This window comes from Homalodisca vitripennis, chromosome 4, assembly GCF_021130785.1.
Source record: "Homalodisca vitripennis isolate AUS2020 chromosome 4, UT_GWSS_2.1, whole genome shotgun sequence".
NCBI classification, from domain to species: Eukaryota; Metazoa; Arthropoda; class Insecta; order Hemiptera; family Cicadellidae; genus Homalodisca; species Homalodisca vitripennis.
In genome coordinates this window covers 15913267-15936106 of record NC_060210.1, presented here as the reverse complement: position 1 = coordinate 15936106, position 22840 = coordinate 15913267, and the positions used below count along the sequence as shown (strand labels likewise).

Genomic DNA, 22840 nt, shown 5'->3' with positions numbered 1-22840 from the left:
GAGAAAATTACGAATTTGTAAAACGCCTGCTTGTAGGCAACACGTAGTGTTCCCTTTGAGATTCTGCCATTAAACGCAAATCTGTTTAAACAAAACTTTATTTCCTTTATACGTAAAAGAAATAAATATTATTACAGCAAATGTTCGAAATTTCTCCACCCAAAAACCCCCAATTCTTTTAAAATGTAAGTCAGTCGATGTTATGAAGAGCTCAGGTTTGCATTGACACAAACAATGTACAAGGTATTAAACATTTTTCAAACTTTAAACAGCAATTTCTTTCTACTGGATCAACCTTTTTAACTCCGGTTTGCGGTATTGTTTTCAGTTTAACTAGATCTTTAAAATGATATACAACTCAACATATGATGTAATTAAGATATTCTTCGTACCCCCTACGGGCCGTCCTCCAGAGGTGACATCTGATCACCACGTACTCAAATAAATAGCTTATTATTACCAGTAACGGTATGCCAACTTTGGTTGTGATATCTTTTGTCGTTTACAAATTATAAAGTCGTCCTAAGACTGAATTGTCACCCTGTATATGTACATTATAGTGTTACATTTGCTGCAAATATTGATTATTCATTTCTCACAGCAGGCAGGCACTAGTGTGATATATTTTATATTATTATATTGTTACAGGTGGAAGCGATACAGAGCGAAGTTGGTTCCGACTGTGACGTCAACCAGAATGAAGGAGATATATCCCCTAATGAAGGATGTCACAAACCGATTGGACGCTTACCTCGAAGGGAGCGAAAGTAAAATATTCGATGTAAGTGATAATTACCTATTATATTTATGTTTTTTTTCCTATACATCTATAGACCAACAAAAGGGATTATAAGGTGGACGGAATATAATTTTAATTTATAACAGAATCACATGTTTATGATCGCATGTGTTTCAGTGTATATCACTAGACTTTTAAACATACGGTTATACAGGGTGTAAAAAATTCCTTGATAATTCCCCATTGTTTGAACTGTTACAGGTGAAGCAATAAAACTTGGTACATCATTACTGAACCTATACATTTACTTTTTGAATTAAATAACATTTTTTGTCAAGTAAGGGGGATGACCCGCGAGAATTCACAAGAAAATCTTAAATGGGAGCATAGGTCGAGTAATACAATAAATCAATGGTCTATATTAGTAGAGTACAACGCCGCAAACCCGGCTTCAAAAGGTCCACTCTTTAAAAAATTATGCTGGTTTAAAGTTTGAAACATTTACAATGTAGGTCCTGCTGTAGGTGGTTTAATATTCTTCATTTTAGACTGGACTTTGCACTTTACTTGATGTACATCTTACATTACACTTTAAAAATTACATTACATTGTTTTACCAGACGAAGTTAGGACTAAGTAGAACTCTCTGACACAACCTGGGGCTAACGGCTTAAAGGCTGCCTCACACCAAACGTTCATCCACCTGATGGATGGGTTTTATGCCTTGTATGTTCACGGGGTACTCCTCACACCGCAAACGTTCATCCATCTGATGGATGGGTTTTATGCCTTGTATGTTCACGGGGTACTACCTCACACCGCAAACGTTCATCCATCTGATGGATGGGTTTTATGCCTTGTATGTTCACGGGGTACTACCTCACACCGCAAACGTTCATCCATCTGATGGATGGGTTTTATGCCTTGTATGTTCACGGGGTACTACCTCACACCGCAAACGTCCATCCAGTGGACGGACGGACGTATTTGTTTGTATCTTGTCTTTCAGTTGAGTTGCGATCTCCGTGAACATTGAAATAATGGTATTCAGTACGACTTGGTGTAACAGTGATGTTGTGAGAAGTGTATCATGGATTGAGTCGCGATCTCCGTGAACATTGAAATAATGGTATTCAGTACAACTTGGTGTAACAGTGATGTTGTGAGAAGTGTATCATGGATTGAGTCGCGATCTCCGTGAACATTGAAATAATGGTATTCAGTACAACTTGGTGTAACAGTGATGTTGTGAGAAGTGTATCATGGATTGAGTCGCGATCTCCGTGAACATTGAAATAATGGTATTCAGTACAACTTGGTGTAACAGTGATGTTGTGAGAAGTGTATCATGGATTGAGTCGCGATCTCTGTGAACATTGAAATAATGGTATTCAGTACAACTTGGTGTAACAGTGATGTTGTGAGAAGTGTATCATGGATTGAGTCGCGATCTCCGTGAACATTGAAATAATGGTATTCAGTACAACTTCGTGTAACAGTGATGTTGTGAGAAGTGTATCATGGATTGAGTCGCGATCTCCGTGAACATTGAAATAATGGTATTCAGTACAACTTGGTGTAACAGTGATGTTGTGAGAAGTGTATCATGGATTGAGTCGCGATCTCCGTGAACATTGAAATAATGGTATTCAGTACAACTTGGTGTAACAGTGATGTTGTGAGAAGTGTATCATGGATTGAGTCGCGATCTCCGTGAACATTGAAATAATGGTATTCAGTACAACTTGGTGTAACAGTGATGTTGTGAGAAGTGTATCATGGATTGAGTCGCGATCTCCGTGAACATTGAAATAATGGTATTCAGTACAACTTGATGTAACAGTGATGTTGTGAGAAGTGTATCATGGATTGAGTCGCGATCTCCGTGAACATTGAAATAATGGTATTCAGTACAACTTGGTGTAACAGTGATGTTGTGAGAAGTGTATCATGGATTGAGTCGCGATCTCCGTGAACATTGAAATAATGGTATTCAGTACAACTTGGTGTAACAGTGATGTTGTGAGAAGTGTATCATGGATTGAGTCGCGATCTCCGTGAACATTGAAATAATGGTATTCAGTACAACTTCGTGTAACAGTGATGTTGTGAGAAGTGTATCATGGATTGAGTCGCGATCTCCGTGAACATTGAAATAGTGGTATTCAGTACAACTTGGTGTAACAGTGATGTTGTAAGAAGTGTACCATGGGTTGCTGCTGACAGTTCCAGCAGTGATGACGGAAAATACAGTCCTGCTGTATTCAGTTAGTAAACAAAAACATTGGGTACAACCATTTCTTACAAACGACAAGTGTATTAGATTTCACAAATTAATAGTAGATTTATATGGGAACAAAGAAGAATTCAAACGGTATTTTAGACTAAGTAAAGAACAATTCTAAGAGGTTTTGACGTTTGTAGAGAATTATATAAAGAGGGAAGACACGAATTACTGGAAATTCAAACTCAAAGGTATTTTTATTTAATATCAGCGAAAATATAATTTTATACATTCATCAAAACTCAAAATTGTATATTTTGCTTTAGTTGTACCACATGTAGAAGGAGATATATGATTGTCACATCTGCACATACATCCACATTCTTTAATGAAGGATCAACCCAGATTGGTTTAAGAGTAAAAAATAAACATGTTCACCCGATAATTTACAAACAAGACGAAATACTAAACTCTGTAGTTAAGGAAGAACAAAATTTATTTCTAGAATGAACTCCGGATCTCTTGTAAGCTTGATGAATAATACAACATAAATGGTCCTACAGTGTCTTATGACGTACAAAAGCCTCGGGGAAGTTGCGAAGTATGTATACTAAGCACTCTCTCACACTTCTCCAGTACGTCGTCAACAGACTCTAATGTTCACGTAAGGTTATTTATCTTCCTGGACGAGATTAAGCTGAAAACATTGAAAGGCGTTCCTTCTACTTTTTCCAATTTTGCACTGGAAAATTCACTTAATAACCAAATCATCCTTTTTTATGTTTGATCTTGAACGTAAATAATTAATTTACTCTACTGTAATGCTTAAAACGTCTGTTAAACTAGCAGTTACCCGCTGTTTCTCGCACGTACTTTCATAGGTTTCGCACCTGTACGAGAATTTCTGGTTCGAGTGAATTATACTTCCAACGCCACAGTTGAGTTTTCCTTCTTGCCACGATCAAGAAAATATGTTAAATATTTATGGACATTGTAATTTACTTCGATGTTAGTATATTTTTGTTCCATAACCGAGTTTGCCTCTTTTCTGATCAAGAAAATATAAGCACATACACAGCTCTGAGAAGCCTACTTTTGTCAAAGACAAACAGTCTCAGGTTTCATAACAGTCTTTAAATGTAAAGTAAAATTTTACAGACTACATTGTCTCTTATATCTGCACTGCTAGTAGTTACCCGCTTCTTTGCACGCAATTTAATAGGCGTTGCACGTTTATGATCACTGCTGGTTCGATTAAATTATATTTCCGATTCCAATATTGTTGCAATAATCAAGAAAATACGTTAAAAGTTTATATGTATACATGGGCATTATGTAAATTAATAGGCATGTATGTAATTCATATTTTTAAGATGTAACTGTATTTATAATCTTAACCTTAGCACATGATTAGTTGTTCACCACTGTCTTGCAAGTCTCTCCATTCACTTTTTAAACTTGTCCTTAGTGAAAATTATGGCTGGAATATTATTAACACGAACATTTGATTGCATATAGTTATATTTGCCTTATATTTGAACTATCCAACTCAAATATACGCTGCCTTGATAATTCAGGGAGAATGGGGAATCTTAGTGAACATCTTTGAAGAAGTAAGACTGTAATAGCAAAGTTACGTAACACTCGTTTTATTATTTTCTGTGTGGAATGTGAAATCAGGGCCGGAAGAGCTGAGATTGAAGAAATAAATTGTTGCTTTGAGAACTTCTTTTAGATAACACGAACGGAGAGTTCAATGACATTTGATCAAATCGACACAATGACTTTTAAGATCTGGTGATCAGTCGGTAGAATTACTCTTAGTTAGTATGCACAGTATAGTTATTGTACGGTCTTTGAGGAAGAGCCGTAACCGCGGTATACCGAAATAAAAACGACTGGTGATGTACCTTGGGGGAGTCTCGTAGAACGGGGTCGTCGAGGTCCTCGGCCAGGGCAGCGGGGAGTCCAGGATCACCAGAAGTCTTGTGTAGGTCTTGTAGATGGAGAGCTGTGGACAACAAGGGGAATGATTCACTCCGAGAGGGTAAATAAAGTAACTATATTGACTTGAAATACATAAAAACAAAATAGAGCTGTATAAACGTGAAAACTGTTCATGTATTGGGGTGGAATGCGGGCAGCAGCGTGTGTCCAGTACGCCGCCTGCGGAGAGAATAATTGAGCCGCGTCTTCTTATCTTGAAGGGGTTAGAGAAGGGGCTGCGAGTCGGTGACGTCATCTCGGGCCAGTTACAACACCAGCCGTTAATTAAGAAATAAGTACTGAACATTCCCCCCACCCAAAAAAAGGACATTTTTTGACCAAAGTAAAAGAAAAAAGAAAACGTTATGATTGAAGAAAATTTACCATTAGTCATGAAACATACCTGACTACCTGAGTCAATTTATTATTAATTAAGAGCTAAATATGAATAGAAAATGGAGTTGTATGTACACTAAGGAGATTATGACTAAACATTAGGTAAAACAACCAACTTATTTACAGGACGGGTTACAATACCTGACGGGGTTTTCACTTGGACCACACGAACAATGTTGTCAGAGCTAGGTAACACTTTGATAATCCTACCTAGGGGCCAAGTTAGAGGATCACTATTGCTAGAGTACATTAATACTAGGTCATTTTCCTTTACATTTGTAGTTTGTTCAGTCCATTTTGGGCGTTGGATTTGCGAGTGGAGGTAGTCTTTCTTCCAGCTCTTCCAGAAGTGTTGAGTGGCGCGAGACACTTGTTGCCAACGAGATAGAAGATTGAGTGGCTCGGAAGTGATGTCCTCTTCTGGACGTGACAGCAGAAGATCTCCAGTGAGGAAATGGCCTGGAGTCAAGTACTTGAAGTCGTCGTCAGGTGATGATGGAAGTGCGCAGAGCGGCCTGGAGTTCAGAACAGCTTCAATGCGGCATAAGAATGTCGAGAATTCTTCTGTAGTGAAGTGGTGGTTTTGTATTATTCTCTTCAGATGATGCTTGGTAGACTTCACTGCAGCTTCCCAGAGACCACCAAATTTCGGAGCACAGGGTGGATTGAAGTTCCAATGGATTTCGTTCTTGGCTAAGTGGTCTGAGATCAGTGGCGTGGAGTTCTTGAGTAGATAATAAACTTCTTGAAGCTGACGAGCAGCACCAATGAAGTTGCGGCCTTGATCAGAATATATGTTGCGGCATAAACCTCTTCTAGCAATAAAACGGTCGATTGCGGCTAGACAAGATTCAGTATTGAGAGAGTGGACTAGTTCTAGATGAACAGCCTTGACTGTCATGCATACAAAAAGAGCAATGTAGCATTTAGACAATTTTGAGTTTCTTCTAGTACTTTCTTTAACAAGAAAGGGACCAGCAAAATCCAATCCAACGTTGGTGAAGCATCGCGTTTGCTTGAAGCGAGAGGGGGGCAAGTCTGCCATTAGGGGTTGTGTGGGTTTTGCTTTCATTCTAAAGCAAGTGAGACATCGAAAAATGCGTTTTCGGATGAGATTTCTTGCACCAGGAATCCAGTAGCGGCGTTGAATAAGAGATTGAACTATTTTGGGACCACCATGAAGAGAGTACAGGTGATAGTGATCACACAATAGAGTTGCGAAGTGACTTTGAGAAGGAATCAAAACAGGGTGCTTCGAAGACTCAGGCAAGGGAGAAAACTTCAGTCTACCCCCCACCATGAGGGTATCAGATGATAAAAATGGTGTGAGTTTTCTTAGCGAAGGAGAGCATGGCTTTCCTTGATTGACTGCTTTTATTTCTGGAGAATAGTGTTGCTTTTGAACGAGTTTTACACATTGAGCAAGGGCTTCGGTTCGTTCATTTACAGATAAAGGACCAAAACGTTTAGCAGACTGTCTGGATCGGATGTTATGAATGAATCTTAGTACATAACTCATTGCATTTTGTAGTTTAGTGAGTGAAGAAAATCGATTTATCCACTGGTACAGATCGTTTGGTGGTATAACGTTAGTTGTTAGTGTATTGCTAAATGGTGTCTTCTTGATCTCAATTACTTCAGAGGAGCTTTTTCCAGGTGATACAGGCCAAGAGGAAATTTCATTTAGTATAAAAGAGGGGCCATGCCACCAAAGCGGGTGATCAAGTAAGCCAGAGGGCATCAGACCTCTAGTGCCACAATCTGCGGGGTTGTTGTCTCCTGAAATGTGACGCCAAACATCAATAGACGTGTTTTCCGTTACTTTAAAAACACGGTTTGAAACGAAAGTTTCTAGAAGGTGCGGAGGTGTTCTTATCCAACCAAGAACATTCATTGAGTCTGTGAATAAAAGGATATCTGATATCTGTAGTTTGGTGATAAGCTTCTGGTTAGCTTTGCCCAGTTGGGAGAGGAGCAACGCTGCGCATAATTCCAAGCGGGGTATCGTTAGTGGTTTGAGTGGAGCAACTTTGGTTTTAGAATGCAATAGGCTACATCCGGTAGTTTTGTTTTCACATTCGACCCTTAGATACAATACCGAGCACATGCCTTTCTGAGAAGAGTCTGAAAAACCTATGAGTTGGACGGATATGTACGTACTGAGGATATAGCGAGGGATATTTATTTGTGACATAAGTGGAAGTTCTTTGACAAATTTATCCCAAACAATGTGTAGATGTTTTGGGAGTGGATCGTCCCAGTCTAGTTTTCCAACCCATATTTGCTGAAGCAAGTGTTTTAGTGTGAAGATAACTGGACTGATGAAACCGTTGACATCATACACTCGGGTAACTTGAGATAAGACATTTCGTTTGGTCGGAGTTTTATTTACAGGAGCAATAGCGTAGTAAAAACAATCCGTGGAAGGGTCCCATTCAAGTCCTAGTACTTTGATGGAGTGAATGGATATAAGGGGATGTGGTCTTTCTCTGTGGTCAGAAGGGATGGTGTTGAGAACGGAAACACTTGAACTAGACCATTTGTGAAGTTCGAAACCACCAGATACGCAGAGTTGATTGAGTTCATCAAACAATTGAAGGGCTACGTGTTCCGAAGAGGCACCACAGACGATGTCATCGATGTAGCAGGACGAGTTTAGCACTTCTGCAGCATTGGGGTAGTTAGGACCTTCGTCGAGAACTAGTTGCTTCAAAGTTCGAAGGGCGATGAAAGGACTTGATGAGAGACCAAAAGTTAATCGTTGAAGTTCCCATTCTTGGACAGGGCCAGAAGGGTCAGAACGCCAAAACAAATGTTGGTATTTGCGGTCAGAAGGAGCAACTTTTATGGCTCGATACATTTGTTTTATATCGCATGTCAGAGCGATGGGGTGCAATCGAAACATAGAGATAACAGTTCCGATGTCGGCTTGGAGCTTGGGTCCAGTCAACAGCAATTTATTAAGAGACTGATTCGTGTCACTTACTTCAGAGGCGTTAAAGACAACTCGAAGAGGTGAAGATGAAGATGATTCTTTTATAACACCGTGATGTGTGAGGACATATGGAGCGGGCTGAGGGGCGAGACACATGTGACCTAGGTCAACATAGTTTTGTAAATTGTCTGAATAATGAGCGAGATTTCCCGGCTTTCTTTCAAGCCGTCTTTCCTGTTGGAGATGCTTGCGAAGAGCTATTTCTCGTGTGGAGCCTAGGTCAGAGGGGACGCCATTTTTGAAGGGTAATGAGGCTACATATCGTCCGGTTTCGTCTCTAGAGATGGTTGATTGATAATGATCTTCACAGAACTGATCAGCGGGACTGAGGGGTTTTGGAAAATTGATTTCTTCCATTTCCCAGAATTGTTCAAGGAGTCGATCAGTGCTTAGATACGATGAAACAAAGAGAGAGTTTCGTTGGTGAGAAGGTGATTCCATGGGGACATCACCCATGAGAACCCAACCAAATATTGTGTGCAGCGCGGTAGGCTGCCCTTTTATGATGGAAAGTTCATTGGTAAGCATGTCTGTGAAAGCTTGAGCTCCAAAGAGAATGTCAACTTTAGCAGGATGATTAAAGTCAGGGTCTGCTAGATTCAAAGAATTGAATCTCTGCCTTAGAGATTCTGAAAGCGGGGCTGTAGGAAGATTAGATGCTATCTTAGAAATGACAACTGCATCCAACTGTAGTTGGACGTCGCTGATGTAGCGAGAGGCTATGTTGCAAGTAACGAGGCCTTTTGTGTTTATGCCACATTGATGACCAATGCCTGAAATGTTAACATTACACCTTTTGATAGGTAGTCGTAAAGTCTGAGCTAATGATTGAGTGACAAAGTTGATTTGACTACCTCCGTCAATGACAGCTCTGCACGTTTGCCAATGACCTAAATCGTCTTGAATGAGTACTTGAACGGTGCCTAACAAAGCAACATTTCTTGTGTTAGTTCGCTGAGACTGACAGGACAGTGTTTGAACGGGTGCGGTTGTCTGAGGTGTAGGCGCGGCGGCGGAAGCGCCGACTACTGAGGGGGGTGACGCAGGTGTAGAGATGTGAGAGTGAGGTGCGTCTGAGTGGACGGGGGCGGAGTGGAGACCCGCTTGTCATGGAGTAGAGAGTGATGTTTCTTACTTTTACAAAATCTACAACTCGCATTTGAAGTACACGCAGACACATGGTGTGACCCAAGACATGAAAAACATCGTTTAAATGAGCGCACAGAATTATAACGTTCATGTAAGGGCAAAGCAATAAACTGGTCACAGCGGTAAAGTTGATGGTTATTTTTACACATAGGACACTGAGAGGCAGGGCGACAAGGCGACGAGTTAGTCTTCTCTGAATGTGAAGCACCGTGTTGAGCTGAGAACAACGCCTTGCGGGGAAGGGGTGCGGGTGGTCTTGATGTAACTACACTAGCTTTGTGTGTTTCTTTGGTGAGTTCATAGACGGTACACTGAGCGCGAATAAACTCCATAAGGTCTTCCAATATAGGAAACTGTTTGGATTTCACTTCTAGTTCAAACGCTTTTCTAGTATTATTGTCTAAGAGGCGTAAAGCTAGTTGCAAGACCATAAAACCAGACAAGTCACTGATATTTAGACTTTTCAATGCTTGAACATTTATGTGAAACACATCTACGATCTGTCTTAGGCTACTTAGACTAGGGGTTTTTACAGGTTGTTGATCAAGTATTTTATTAAGATAAAAACTAGCTAGGAGGCGTGGATTAGTGTAGCGTTCCACTAGAGTGTCATAGGCTAGAGTGTAGTTAGCTGGATCAAAGGGTATGGCTTCAACAATGCACAGAGCAGGGCCTTCCAGTAAGCTTTTTAAATAACTAAACTTTTCAATAGGGGTCATGGAGGTATTGTGGATTAAATTATCATACAGAGATCTGAAGGAATTAAACTGCTCTAACTGTCCACCAAACTTACTTATATCTATTTGCGGAAGCTTAGGTTTTACAAGTGAGGCTTGTGAGAGATCTACATCGACAGTTTTAGTCTTAGTAGCTACAATAACGTCATAGGTGGCTTTACATTTATAGTACATGGTATCAAACTGCTTGAAGGCGGAACTAGTATCTACAGTGTCCTTGGGGTCATCTAATTCAAGATTAAGATTATCCATCTGTTCTGAAAGGGCTTCAAAGTCTGAGTACAAAGACTTTAAATTTGAATACCTAGCGACAAAATCATTAGTTTCACCTGGAAGTTCCTTGATTAAATCAAAACACAGTTGTAACTTTTGAAAATACCTTTCTCTCTTTTTCACACATTGTTCTAGTTTTTTAGTAGCCATATTTTCAAACACTAATTAAATACAAAATATGAAATACACCCTACAGAAGACAGAATCCTTATTTACTAAATTAACCTGCTTACAAACTAATTTAGTAAACCTTGACAAAAATAAAACAAGTAATCTTCAAACAAAACAGTGACACAGAAATATATTAGATAGTGAGTGATTAAGAAAATAAGAATGATTCCCTCAGTGATAGAAAATTATTAGTTTTAAATAGAAACAGCTGACAGATAAGTTGCTCAAAATAGATAAGAGCGTCCGGTCGGCGGACAGAAATACTCGATCAGCTGAGCGACAATCAGATAGCGGCCGATAAGCAGCGCAATCAATAAACATAACCTGCAGTTCTGTACCTGTCTGTCTGGCTCTATAGTTCAGTTCACGAAACTTAGCTTAAATGCTAATTTTATTTTTAATGCTAATCAGGTTTGTTTCATGAGGCGGTTGAGTTTTGATTTGAACTCAAATTAAATGTTAAAACTTAGTGGACTGTTTTTTGCATGAAACTGAAGCGTTCGTATAGGACCAGCTGATCCGGCCCGGAGGACCAAATGTACGGTCTTTGAGGAAGAGCCGTAACCGCGGTATAGCCGAAATAAAAACGACTGGTGATGTACCTTGGGGGAGTCTCGTAGAACGGGGTCGTCGAGGTCCTCGGCCAGGGCAGCGGGGAGTCCAGGATCACCAGAAGTCTTGTGTAGGTCTTGTAGATGGAGAGCTGTGGACAACAAGGGGAATGATTCACTCCGAGAGGGTAAATAAAGTAACTATATTGACTTGAAATACATAAAAACAAAATAGAGCTGTATAAACGTGAAAACTGTTCATGTATTGGGGTGGAATGCGGGCAGCAGCGTGTGTCCAGTACGCCGCCTGCGGAGAGAATAATTGAGCCGCGTCTTCTTATCTTGAAGGGGTTGGAGAAGGGGCTGCGAGTCGGTGACGTCATCTCGGGCCAGTAACAACACCAGCCGTTAATTAAGAAATAAGTACTGAACAGTTATATAATTACGTCTTTTAAATTATACTGTCTAGAAATTGATTAACTTACGCATAAACCCAACTACGTCTTTTAAAGAAAGGTGAAGCGAACCAGATAGACTTTTTTTCAAACTAAAATCATTGCCTAGGTTTTTTACAAAATTGGTTTTTATTTTATTCTTAGTTACCCACAAAGCCAATATAAAAAGTTCTTAAAATTCTTTAATCAATCCTTACAATACTAATTGCAATGTCGTAAGCTTTTTACTTACAGAGAACCTCCAAAAAAATGCCTTCTGAAGTCCTAACGTACAGATTTATTTGTGCAGTTAAAGCATCGTGTGGTTAAAAATAAAAATGTGATAGAGATTGGTAGACTATCTCCAATCATGTTTCTCACTATTAGTTATAAAATTTATTTATAAAAATGTACTTTTTCTTTCATTTTAAGAGCAACAACACTTAGTCTAATTTATTATTATTTAAGGTAGTTAGAAAAATCTGGATTTTTTCAAAACTTTAATTACGTTCTCAAAAAACGTTCTCAACTTTATTAAGTTTGTTATTGACGATGGAAGGTTAGAAAGGATAACAGGATTTCGGACATTTGCCATCGTTACAGATTATAAAGGTAGAACACAACGTTTCGAGGATTGGAATCTCTTCGCCAGGTGGGGGAATTGTTAATACATATAAAAATAAAGAACAGAAAGAAGTAAAGAAGGGAAATAAAAGGTTCAAACATACCTAAAAACTGCTTAGAGTCCAGTCTAGGCGATGTCACTGCACAGTCCCGAGCACAGTACGAAGATCACAATCGCACATCACACCAGCACGGGCTACAGTGGGATACCAACAAGAATGTGATGAAAAGGATAGTTTCCTATCCTCCAAAATATGTGTTACACATTTTATGACCTGTAACGATGGCAAATGTCCGAAATCCTGTTACCCTTTCAAATCTCAAATTACTGTAAAAGATACTTTGTTTTCTATTTAATACACATGGTACTAAGTATAATATACGTTAGGAAGAGAATAAGTAGTGAGAAATGACTGAGGATTTTTCTTTTCATCTAGAGATTATTTGACAAATATTTGTTTTTACGGTAGGCCAAAGAACTGGCCACTCTGTTCACCATGGACAACGTGTCCAGTACTGTGTTTGGCATCAACAGCAACTGTTTCTCAGACCCTGAGGCGACGTTCCGCAAGCTCGGGAACCTTCAGATGAAAGAACAACTCAAGTTCAGGTGGCAGACCATCATAGTCCTTTTCTTGCCAAGACTTAGGAACTTGCTGGGACTCAGGTACTAGTGAAACTATCTTAGAATTTTATTTGTAAACTCATAAGATCCACCATGGATACAAAGTGCAATAACAGAGTCCTTATCATCTCTAGCTTCCAACAATACGACCACGTGGCCACATATTTGATAGATATAGTGGTTTTTTGAGCAGCCAATTCACTGGTTGAAACATGTGGAAGTAAAAAATGTTACTTTTGTCATTCTAAATACTTTATTACGAAAACATAAGAATATTCTATTTTCTTTAAAAAAATTTAGTAAATAATACATGCATAGTAAAATAAAACAGTACGAGATGTACGAGTTTCGTACTATATATTTCAAGCAAATTCAAATCATTATGTTCACCACTAACTGATTACTGAGTACTTAAATAATTCATTTGTAATAGCCATAAAACCATGGTATACAACAATAAAACAAACTATAATGGTATTATTTAAGTGAATGAGAAGAATTATTGCATCGTGACTGTAAGTTATGCTTTCCTATTCCAACCTCACAAAAGATAATCCCAGTTATATTATTTCTGTAAATCTTGCTTCCTGAACATTTGCATGGAGTTAAGGCTTGTTCTTCTGGTTCAACTTGATGCCATTCTAGGAGTTTAGATCCTCAAGTAGCAAGTGTATCTTCCATTCATTCTTCCATTATATGTGGGTATTTTTAGCCCATCCAAACATTGTCAAATACCATCTTCTCTCAAAATAAGCTCGGATGTTCACTGACATTCTAATGCCCTGAAAGGAAGTCAAGGGAAACTCTAAGCTTGTTCCTATCGAGGCTGATAAACTTCTCAGCTCAGCTAGGATTCCAAGTAATTCTTTAGCTTGTCTTAATCCCGAATTTCTGTCCTAGATGTCACTCTCTTGGGTTATCTCCTCCTTCTCTGAGATTTCTTGAATGAATGCACTACCCAATCCACATCCTGTTCAGGTCTATTAAATATGTGGAATCACCACTGGTTTCTCTTCAGAATGAATAGATTCCTACGTTTCAGAGATAGAGGTAGTTCTTGTCGTATAAAACGTATACAAAATCGTTCCAAATCTTCAGGATACACTGGTTGGTCAAACGGAACAAAAACTGTGCAAATTCATTCAATTAATATGTACGTCTCGTATAAAGCTGATAAACGACATATTCATCTTGTTTTGCTTTTCTCCTTTCTGCACACCCTCAATAATCACACAATAAATATGATTTACTTGAGGCGAGTGAGGAAATTGAAGATGGCTTGAGATGGATTCCTCTTTAACGGAATTATGTCAGAAAAATACATCTAGCATTCGTCTAGCAACTGTAAGAACGGCTTGAGATGGGTTCCTCTTTCATGGTTTTCTGTCAGAAAAATGCTTCTAGACCTATTTCGGAGTTTAAATTGCAACAAATATAAATAAAAAAAGGGAAAAAACTATTTTTAATCCTTTGATTAGTTCATTTCTTGTGGCTACATGCATACATTAGTTTATGCTGGGCCTTCCACTCTTCCACAATCTAAATTCAAGGCATTGACATGAACTGAATTATTGCAAAGGGAATTGCCCTGGAATAGAATGGATGTCTGAAGGTGTTAGAACATGGACAATGAGCGTGACACCATCGGTTTCCTTACTCGCCTCATAGCAGTTCCTTATCAGCTATCCAGTCTTTTTAAACAGTCACGTGACTTAGTTATCATATTCTGCCTTTTATCTACCGGAAATGAAATAACACAGGAACCCAAGGTATTGCAAATATATACTAAGAATTTGATTCTTGCTGTCGTTTAATCATACACGTATTTATGAGCAATAGATTTAGATCAAGTTTACATTAATCATGACGTCCTGTTCTCACAGATTTGTGCCAACTGTAGTTAACAACTTTGTTGAAAGTATTGTCCAAGATGTGATCGACTTCAGGAGTAAGAATGGCGTTGTCAGAAATGACTTATTCCAGTACTTCATGAAAAAAGAACCAGGTCAGTATTTGTGCTACAGAGTAACTTATTTGTAGAGTATTTCAAGCTTATGGGCACATACTATTTAAGCAGTCTTTTCGTCAACTCTCCATGTCACCCGAATTTTTCTTATAAAAAGAGTGTATATTTTTTAATAGATTATTAGAATATAACATGGATCTATAATGGAAATTCGTTATTGATTATACATTAAGTTTTTTCATCAACCTAGTATATTGTTATATACAAAAAATGACATACTTGAACATTAGCTAAATAAAATCAAATAATAAACTTATTTCCAAAATAATTATAAGGTAGCATTAGCATAGTGGCATATTTGCTTCCCATCTTTAGAAATATTTATTAATTTACGTGGATTTCATCATCCAATTTAAACCAAGAGAACTCAGTGTTCACTTGCAGAAATTAATTGTTCTTATAGCTCTAACCTGGAACCATTTACCACATTATTCTAGGTTAGGTTCAGATTATTTTTTTATTTTGAAATAACGCTTTGTTTCGGACCTCTAAATTGATAATCTAAAACATCAATAGTTTTTGGTGTTAAAAAAAACATCTGGTCACAACCGTTTGAAACTTGTATAATGAAAACGGAAATAAGGAAAAATTGTTTTTCTTATCTATCCAAAAGAGGGTGTGGGCATTGAAGATGGATGGGTGGACAGTTGACATTTCTTCTAATGATTTATACTTAATTATTATTCTTGATCGCGGTAGGCATTGAAGTAGGATGGGTGGACAGTTGACAGTTCTTCTAATGATTTATACTTAATTATTATTCTTGATCGCGGTAAGCATTTAAGATGGATGGGTGGATAGTTGACAGTTCTTCTAAGGATTTATACTTAATTATTATTCTTGATCGCGGTAGGCATTGAAGTAGGATGGGTGGACAGTTGACAGTTCTTCTAATGATTTATACTTAATCATTATTCTTGATCGCGGTAGGCATTGAAGATGGATGGGTGGATAGTTGCTATTTCTCCTAATGATTTATACTTAATAATTATTCTTGATCACGGTAGACATTGAAGTAAGATGGGTGGATAGTTGACAGTTCTTCTAATGATTTATACTTAATTATTATTCTTGATCGCGGTAGGCATTGAAGTAGGATGGGTGGATAGTTGCTATTTCTCCTAATGATTTATACTTAATTATTATTCTTGATCACGGTAGGCATTGAAGTAGGATGGGTGGATAGTTGTTATTTCTCCTAATGATTTATACTTAATTATTATTCTTGATCACGGTAGACATTGAAGTAAGATGGGTGGATAGTTGCTATTTCTCCTAATGATTTATACTTACTTATTATTCTTGATCGCGGTAGGCATTGAAGTAGGATGGGCGGATAATTGATATTTCTTCTAATGATTTATACTTAATTATTATTCTTGATCGCGGTAGGCATTGAAGTAGGATGGGTGGATAGTTGCTATTTCTCCTAATGATTTATACTTAATTATTTTTCTTGATCGCGGTAGGCATTGAAGTAGGATGGGTGGACAGTTGACTTTTCTTCTAAGGATTATACTTAATTATTATTCTTGATCACGGTAGGCATTGAAGTAAGATGGGTGGATAGTTGCTATTTCTCCTAATGATTTATACTTAATAATTATTCTTGATCGCGGTAGGCATTGAAGTAGGATGGGTGGACAGTTGATATTTTTTCTAATGATTTATACTTAATTATTATTCTTGATCGCGGTAGGCATTGAAGTATGATGGGTGGACAGTTGACAGTTCTTCTAATGATTTATACTTAATTATTATTCTTGATCGCGGTAGGCATTGAAGATGGATGGGTGGATAGATGCTATTTCTCCTAATGATTTATACTTAATTATTATTCTTGATCACGGTAGGCATTGAAGTAGGATGGGTGGATAGTTGCTATTTCTCCTAATGATTTATACTTAATTATTATTCTTGATCGCGGTAGGCATTGAAGTAGGATGGGTGGACAGTTGATATTAATGATTTATACTTAATTATTATTCTTGATCGCGGTAGGCATTGAAGTATGATGGGTGGACAGTTGACAGTTCTTCTAATGATTTATACTTAATTATTATTCTTGATCGCGGTAGGCATTGAAGATGGATGGGTGGATAGATGCTATTTCTCCTAATGATTTATACTTAATTATTATTCTTGATCACGGTAGGCATTGAAGTAGGATGGGTGGATAGTTGCTATTTCTCCTAATGATTTATACTTAATTATTATTCTTGATCGCGGTAGGCATTGAAGTAGGATGGGTGGACAGTTAACAGTTCTTCTAATGATTTATACTTAATTATTATTCTTGATCGCGGTAGGCATTGAAGTAGGATGGGTGGACAGTTGACAGTTTCTTCTAATGATTTATACTTAATTATTATTCTTGATCGCGGTAGGCATTGAAGTAGGATGGGTGGATAGTTGCTATTTCTCCTAATGATTTATACTTAATTATTATTCTTGATCACGGTAGGCATTGAAGTAGGATGGGTGGATAGTTGTTATTTCTCCTAATGATTTATACTTAATTATTATTCTTGATCACGGTAGACATTGAAGTAAGATGGGTGGATAGTTGCTATTTCTCCTAATGATTTATACTTACTTATTATTCTTGATCGCGGTAGGCATTGAAGTAGGATGGGTGGATAATTGATATTTCTTCTAATGATTTATACTTAATTATTATTCTTGATCGCGGTAGGCATTGAAGTAGGATGGGTGGATAGTTGCTATTTCTCCTAATGATTTATACTTAATTATTTTTCTTGATCGCGGTAGGCATTGAAGTAGGATGGGTGGACAGTTGACTTTTCTTCTAAGGATTATACTTAATTATTATTCTTGATCACGGTAGGCATTGAAGTAAGATGGGTGGATAGTTGCTATTTCTCCTAATGATTTATACTTAATTATTATTCTTGATCGCGGTATTTCATTGAAGTAGGATGGGTGGACAGTTGACATTTCTTCTAATGATTTATACTTAATTATTATTCTTGATCACGGTAGGCATTGAAGACGGATGGGTGGACAATTGCTATTTCTCCTAATGAATTTAGAATTAAGTATTAGGCCTATTGTTGTCGCGGTTGTTGACTTTTTGGTTTGGTTTTTTTAAATATTTATTATCACTGTTATGTTTTATTAGTCTATGATTGTTATTATTTCTCTCTTTTAATTGCTTGTCACCATTTATCCACATTGTAGGAGTCATTGCACCAGGTAATTTTTGTTATTGTATTCTCGTATTTGTTATCTTGTTAAGCGCTAAGAGTTATTTGATTTTGAAGGTTATGTAACTGGACCATCCATTATAACTGTAACTAGTTTGTAATATGGTCTATTGCCGCAAATACTAAATTCAGAGGAATTTCATATTCAACAAGCTAAGATAATATAATTAAACTGTACTGTTTGTATACATTTTAATATTACACAGACAAACATTGTTTTATGGTTGCTATTAACTAATATGTTCTACGTTCAGGCAACAAACTGGAAGACATCATGTCGTACGCGATGACGTTCTTCATAGAAGGTTTCGAGACGGCAGCGATGACTGCGAGTGCAGCGATCTATGAACTGGCCTTGAACCCTGACGTTCAGGTCACTCTCCATGAGGAGATCCTGGAAGCCTTTGGTGACGAAGGGAACATAGATGTGGACGTTGCGTACAACCTTCCTTATCTGGACAAAGTAGTTCAAGGTACCACCACAATACACAGTAGTCGTTCGAAGTCTGTCGGAGAAAGTAGGTAGATTTCAAGACGACTGAAATATTATTTACTTTTCCAAGTGGGGTCTACATGCACTCGATATCAATGTAGAAGATTAATTTTCCCCAAAAAACACGAACAGATTTAAATGGAATCGGATGGTCCTATTTGCGTACGTTTATGTACGTTTTTAACACAGTTAAAAATATAAAATGTTGGTTTACGTTTTATTTTAAAGGTTGGGCCTTGATCTTTTTAAAATGAATAGACAGTTTTTTTTCATACAACAGATAAAAAACATTGTTTTAATTACCTACTTTTTAGGTAAACATTTTAAATAAAATTTACTACTAACGTTTTATTTTTCGCTTATTTTGGAATTTCCTCTCCTTAAAATGTTGAACCTAATTTTCTGAACAAATCAAAAACATTACTTTGATATCTTGAACGCTTCTTTAGCAGCAGTAGATAGACTATAAAAAAAACTTTTTAAATTGAACTTTTTGTAAAATATATGAAATTAGTAAAGACCTACTTTAGTACATTCCTGAACCATATCTTAACAATGGGCTTTCTTGCTCTTAACAATGATCCTCAAGTTTTCTGTTAGCCTTTTTTGTTTTTTTTTTTTCTGAATTTTTTCAAGGTTTTCTACACTTTTCTCCACTTTTCGGATTCTAATCTTATCAGCTTTCTTCATACGCTCAGTGCAGTTCTTCCCTGTACGTATTCCAATGTACTTCAGAATCTTCATTTTATAATATTTAATTAGTTGTATGAATGTATATGTCTTCATAGACACCTAATTCAAGTGTACTTTTTGGTACAACAGTGTTTTTTGGCACCAGTGACCATATTACGGTATTTAGAAACGCTGTAGCATTTTTTAGTTCCCCCACGTAAGCATTTGCTGACTGGTTGGGTTTGCCAAGTCCTTGAAAATAGGCTTCATTTGTTCCATCTATATGCTGCAAACTTTACTCTACAAGTATCTCACTAGAGTAAATGAGAGTTCTACTGTGTAAAAGTCATATTTGTGAAAAAAACATCAAATTTTCGCGAGCATGTTTATTGAACACATTTACGTTTTATATCATAAATTTTTGTAATTGGTAACGGAATAGAATTACCTATTTGTTAAATTTGGCCTAAAAGTAAGTAAGCATATGCAGATAAACTAAGAAAAAGAAAAAACATAAAACTTTTGCAATTTTCAACATCCGACGCCCTTTAACCAAGATATTACTACACTCTCTATGGCATTTGTTACTTATTTTGTCCTGACAAACCAAATGGTGAAGTTTGATAGAGTGCTTTGTGGATACCCTGGATATCTCTCCTTTTTAAAGTCAGTACAGTGAAATAAACAATTTTATTTTTAATCGGTGATACAAATTGTTTGTTTTATAACGAGTTTTAGTCATGACATAGACAGCAAAAATAATCATACTTTTGGAGTTTTTTTTTTTTTTAGCTGACGTAATTTGCTGGACATAAATAAATACATATTGTTGGTGCAGTGGCTTCCGTGCAACTAAGTTCTTCTCCAACACAGAAACCAACAAGAAACTCCAACTCCAGCAAGAAAATCCTGCGAAAATTCAACCATTTTAGGATTGTTAAGGGTGGTCGCAAGTTTTCTCTATATACTACCTTCTTGGTTTGGATGTTGATTTCACGGATATTGCACCCGAAAGCCCGAAGTTGTCAGTAAAAAAGATTTCAACCTTTCGCCAATCAGTTCCGAGCAGAATTTCTGCGTTAATCGGGTTTTACGCCTCGAAAGAAACCACGTTCAAGACAACCCATCAGTAGGATGGAATTACATTATTATAGGTAATAACGTCTTGGTTGCTAAAGAAAATCACAACCAAGAGTCTGATGAACTTTATACCAGGAGTAAAATAACAATAGAGGTACAAGATCTGAGTGGAACAGAGATCCTCCCACCCACCCCTCTGTGTAAGTTAGTAAAGTAAAGTAAGTCAGTGTTGTGCATACCACCCCCATTACCATCATTCTTCACCTTTTCCATTTTCTCCTTTTCCTTTGTGTTCGTTTAGAGGTTTTAAAATTGATTACATCACAAGGAATCATTTCCATTAATAATTTATCTTCTACATTCTCTACTTTGCGAGCAGCTGTATTTTCAGAATAATCTTCAGTGTGGACGTCTTTTTCGAAAATCACAAATATAAATATATATTCCCCGAATCAATTCTTTGTTTGAAGGTTATTTTTGACGATGGAAGGATTGTGAAGGAATCAGGATGTTTTCGGACATTTGCCATCGTTCAGTGAAAAAAGAAATCAGTAGGCCTAACACTACGTTTCACAACACAACAAACTGACAAACTGGTAGTTCAGTTTTAATGATTAGTGTTGTGTATAGTTTTTTATTAAGTGCATGTTTTTAGAGTTAGTGAAGTTGACAAACAACATGGTGGTTGTGATTCCTGACTTAGGCGTGCCACAACGCTTTGGTAAGATTTGTTTATTTTAACCTAGTTTATAATTATGTATTAGGTTAGTTCTTTACCTGAAGAAGAGATCAGATTGCAGATCTCGAAACGTAGTGTTACTGATTTCTTGTTTCACTGAACGATGGCAAATGTCCGAAAAAATCCTGTTTCCTTTAAATATATGCATTGGGAGAGTATGTAAACCTTGGTAATAGCTTTCATCAAGTATGAGAGACTTCACGTTTGTTTGATGTTTGTTTTGGCGACGGAAGGATGGTGAAGAAACAGGAATTTTCCGCACATTTGCTATCGTTTAGTGATACAAAGAATCAGTAACACTTCGTTTCTGCAATAATGGTGTGCAATGTTTGAGGCAGATCTCAAAAACTTAATGTTACTGATTTTTTTGTATCACTGAACGATGGCATTTGCCATCCGGAAAATCCTGTTTCCTTCAGACCTCACGTGAAGGACATTCACCAACACCAAACTGAAGAACTCGAGAAATTAAGCTTCTTGCAAAATTTCAACTCTGTATCTCAATTCGTTATCCTACGGACACGCATATAGACAGAAGGTTAATGTTTCCAGTCTCTTGAATGATGAGCTTTGATGACGCCCATGGGGGATAATCACATCATTGAACTCAATGTTGCCTATGTAAGATGTAGCTCAATACTTTCTTGAGATAGCCTTTTGTGTATACACAAAGACAGGAAAACATACAAGAAGTTTTTCCAGCCCCCGGTTTGAAGAGTTAAACCTAAAAGATTTATCCGAAAACCTAACTTGGTGTAATTATTTCCAGAATCTCTTCGGAAGTACCCCATCATGTACGTTTACGATCGAGAGTGCACCAAAGCAATAAACTTCGATGTAGACGGGAAGAGTGTGGAAATTCCGGTCGGATGTTCTGTAAGTCAGCATGTAATGTTTTTTGCTTGATTTTTTTAATTTACAAGGTAGACAGATGATGTAAAAGGGTAGTAAGATTTCGTACATTAGTCATATATATGTAAAAAAAATTAAAACACTTCCTTTCGATGATTGAAATTTAACCTTTTCTGCAGGTGTGCAAAATACCTTAAGACATTAAAATCATAAAAATGCATCAATGGACTGTCACTCCAAGTTAAAATAATAATTAGGCGGCATTAATTTAATGTTTATTCAATAATAAACTCAAAATTTTAATAATTTCAAGTTTACATATCAAAACAGTAAACAACAGCAAAACAGCTGTGTATTTTGCATTTACTTCTACCGAAACAATAGCAAACTTTAAGATTAGTTTACGTCCTCCTCCGTAAACTAATGGTTATAGTCTCGGCTCTCTAACCGAGAGATCACGGGTTCAAATCCCGGGGAGGTCCAATCATGTAATAATAATAATAATAATATAAAAAAACCAGTGCACTCGAAGCCGGCATAGCTGACGCTGAGGCTTAAATGAGATAAAAAGAGATTAGTTGATAAATCTTGCAGTGTGCACCAGCTGATTTTCCAGATTTTCTTATGAGGTAACGAAAAACAATCACTGTATGGAAAACATTAAGTATCAGAAACAGCTGTTATTTGTCTAGTATTATAAAAACACTTATTTTTTCTAAAATTTCACTAACAAACTCATATTTTAACCACAACTGTTGTGTGTTTTCTGTATAAGCCACCAAAGAGTTGAGTCTGTTGACTCCTACTTATTACTGAAATCAAAAAGACGTTTAATTATTACATAATC

At 37.1% G+C, this 22840-nt stretch overlaps 1 protein-coding gene across 1 annotated transcript in view; it reads left to right on the top strand.

Moving 5' to 3' along the window:
• LOC124358992 (cytochrome P450 6k1-like) overlaps positions 1 to 22840 on the top strand; it is a 37835-nt gene that overhangs the window by 6583 nt on the left and 8412 nt on the right. Inside the window, exons 4-8 of the mRNA XM_046811292.1 lie at positions 649 to 781; positions 12750 to 12946; positions 14788 to 14909; positions 18412 to 18630; positions 21911 to 22017. Coding sequence (XP_046667248.1) covers positions 649 to 781; positions 12750 to 12946; positions 14788 to 14909; positions 18412 to 18630; positions 21911 to 22017 — 778 coding nt within the window. The remainder of the gene's footprint in view (positions 1 to 648; positions 782 to 12749; positions 12947 to 14787; positions 14910 to 18411; positions 18631 to 21910; positions 22018 to 22840) is intronic.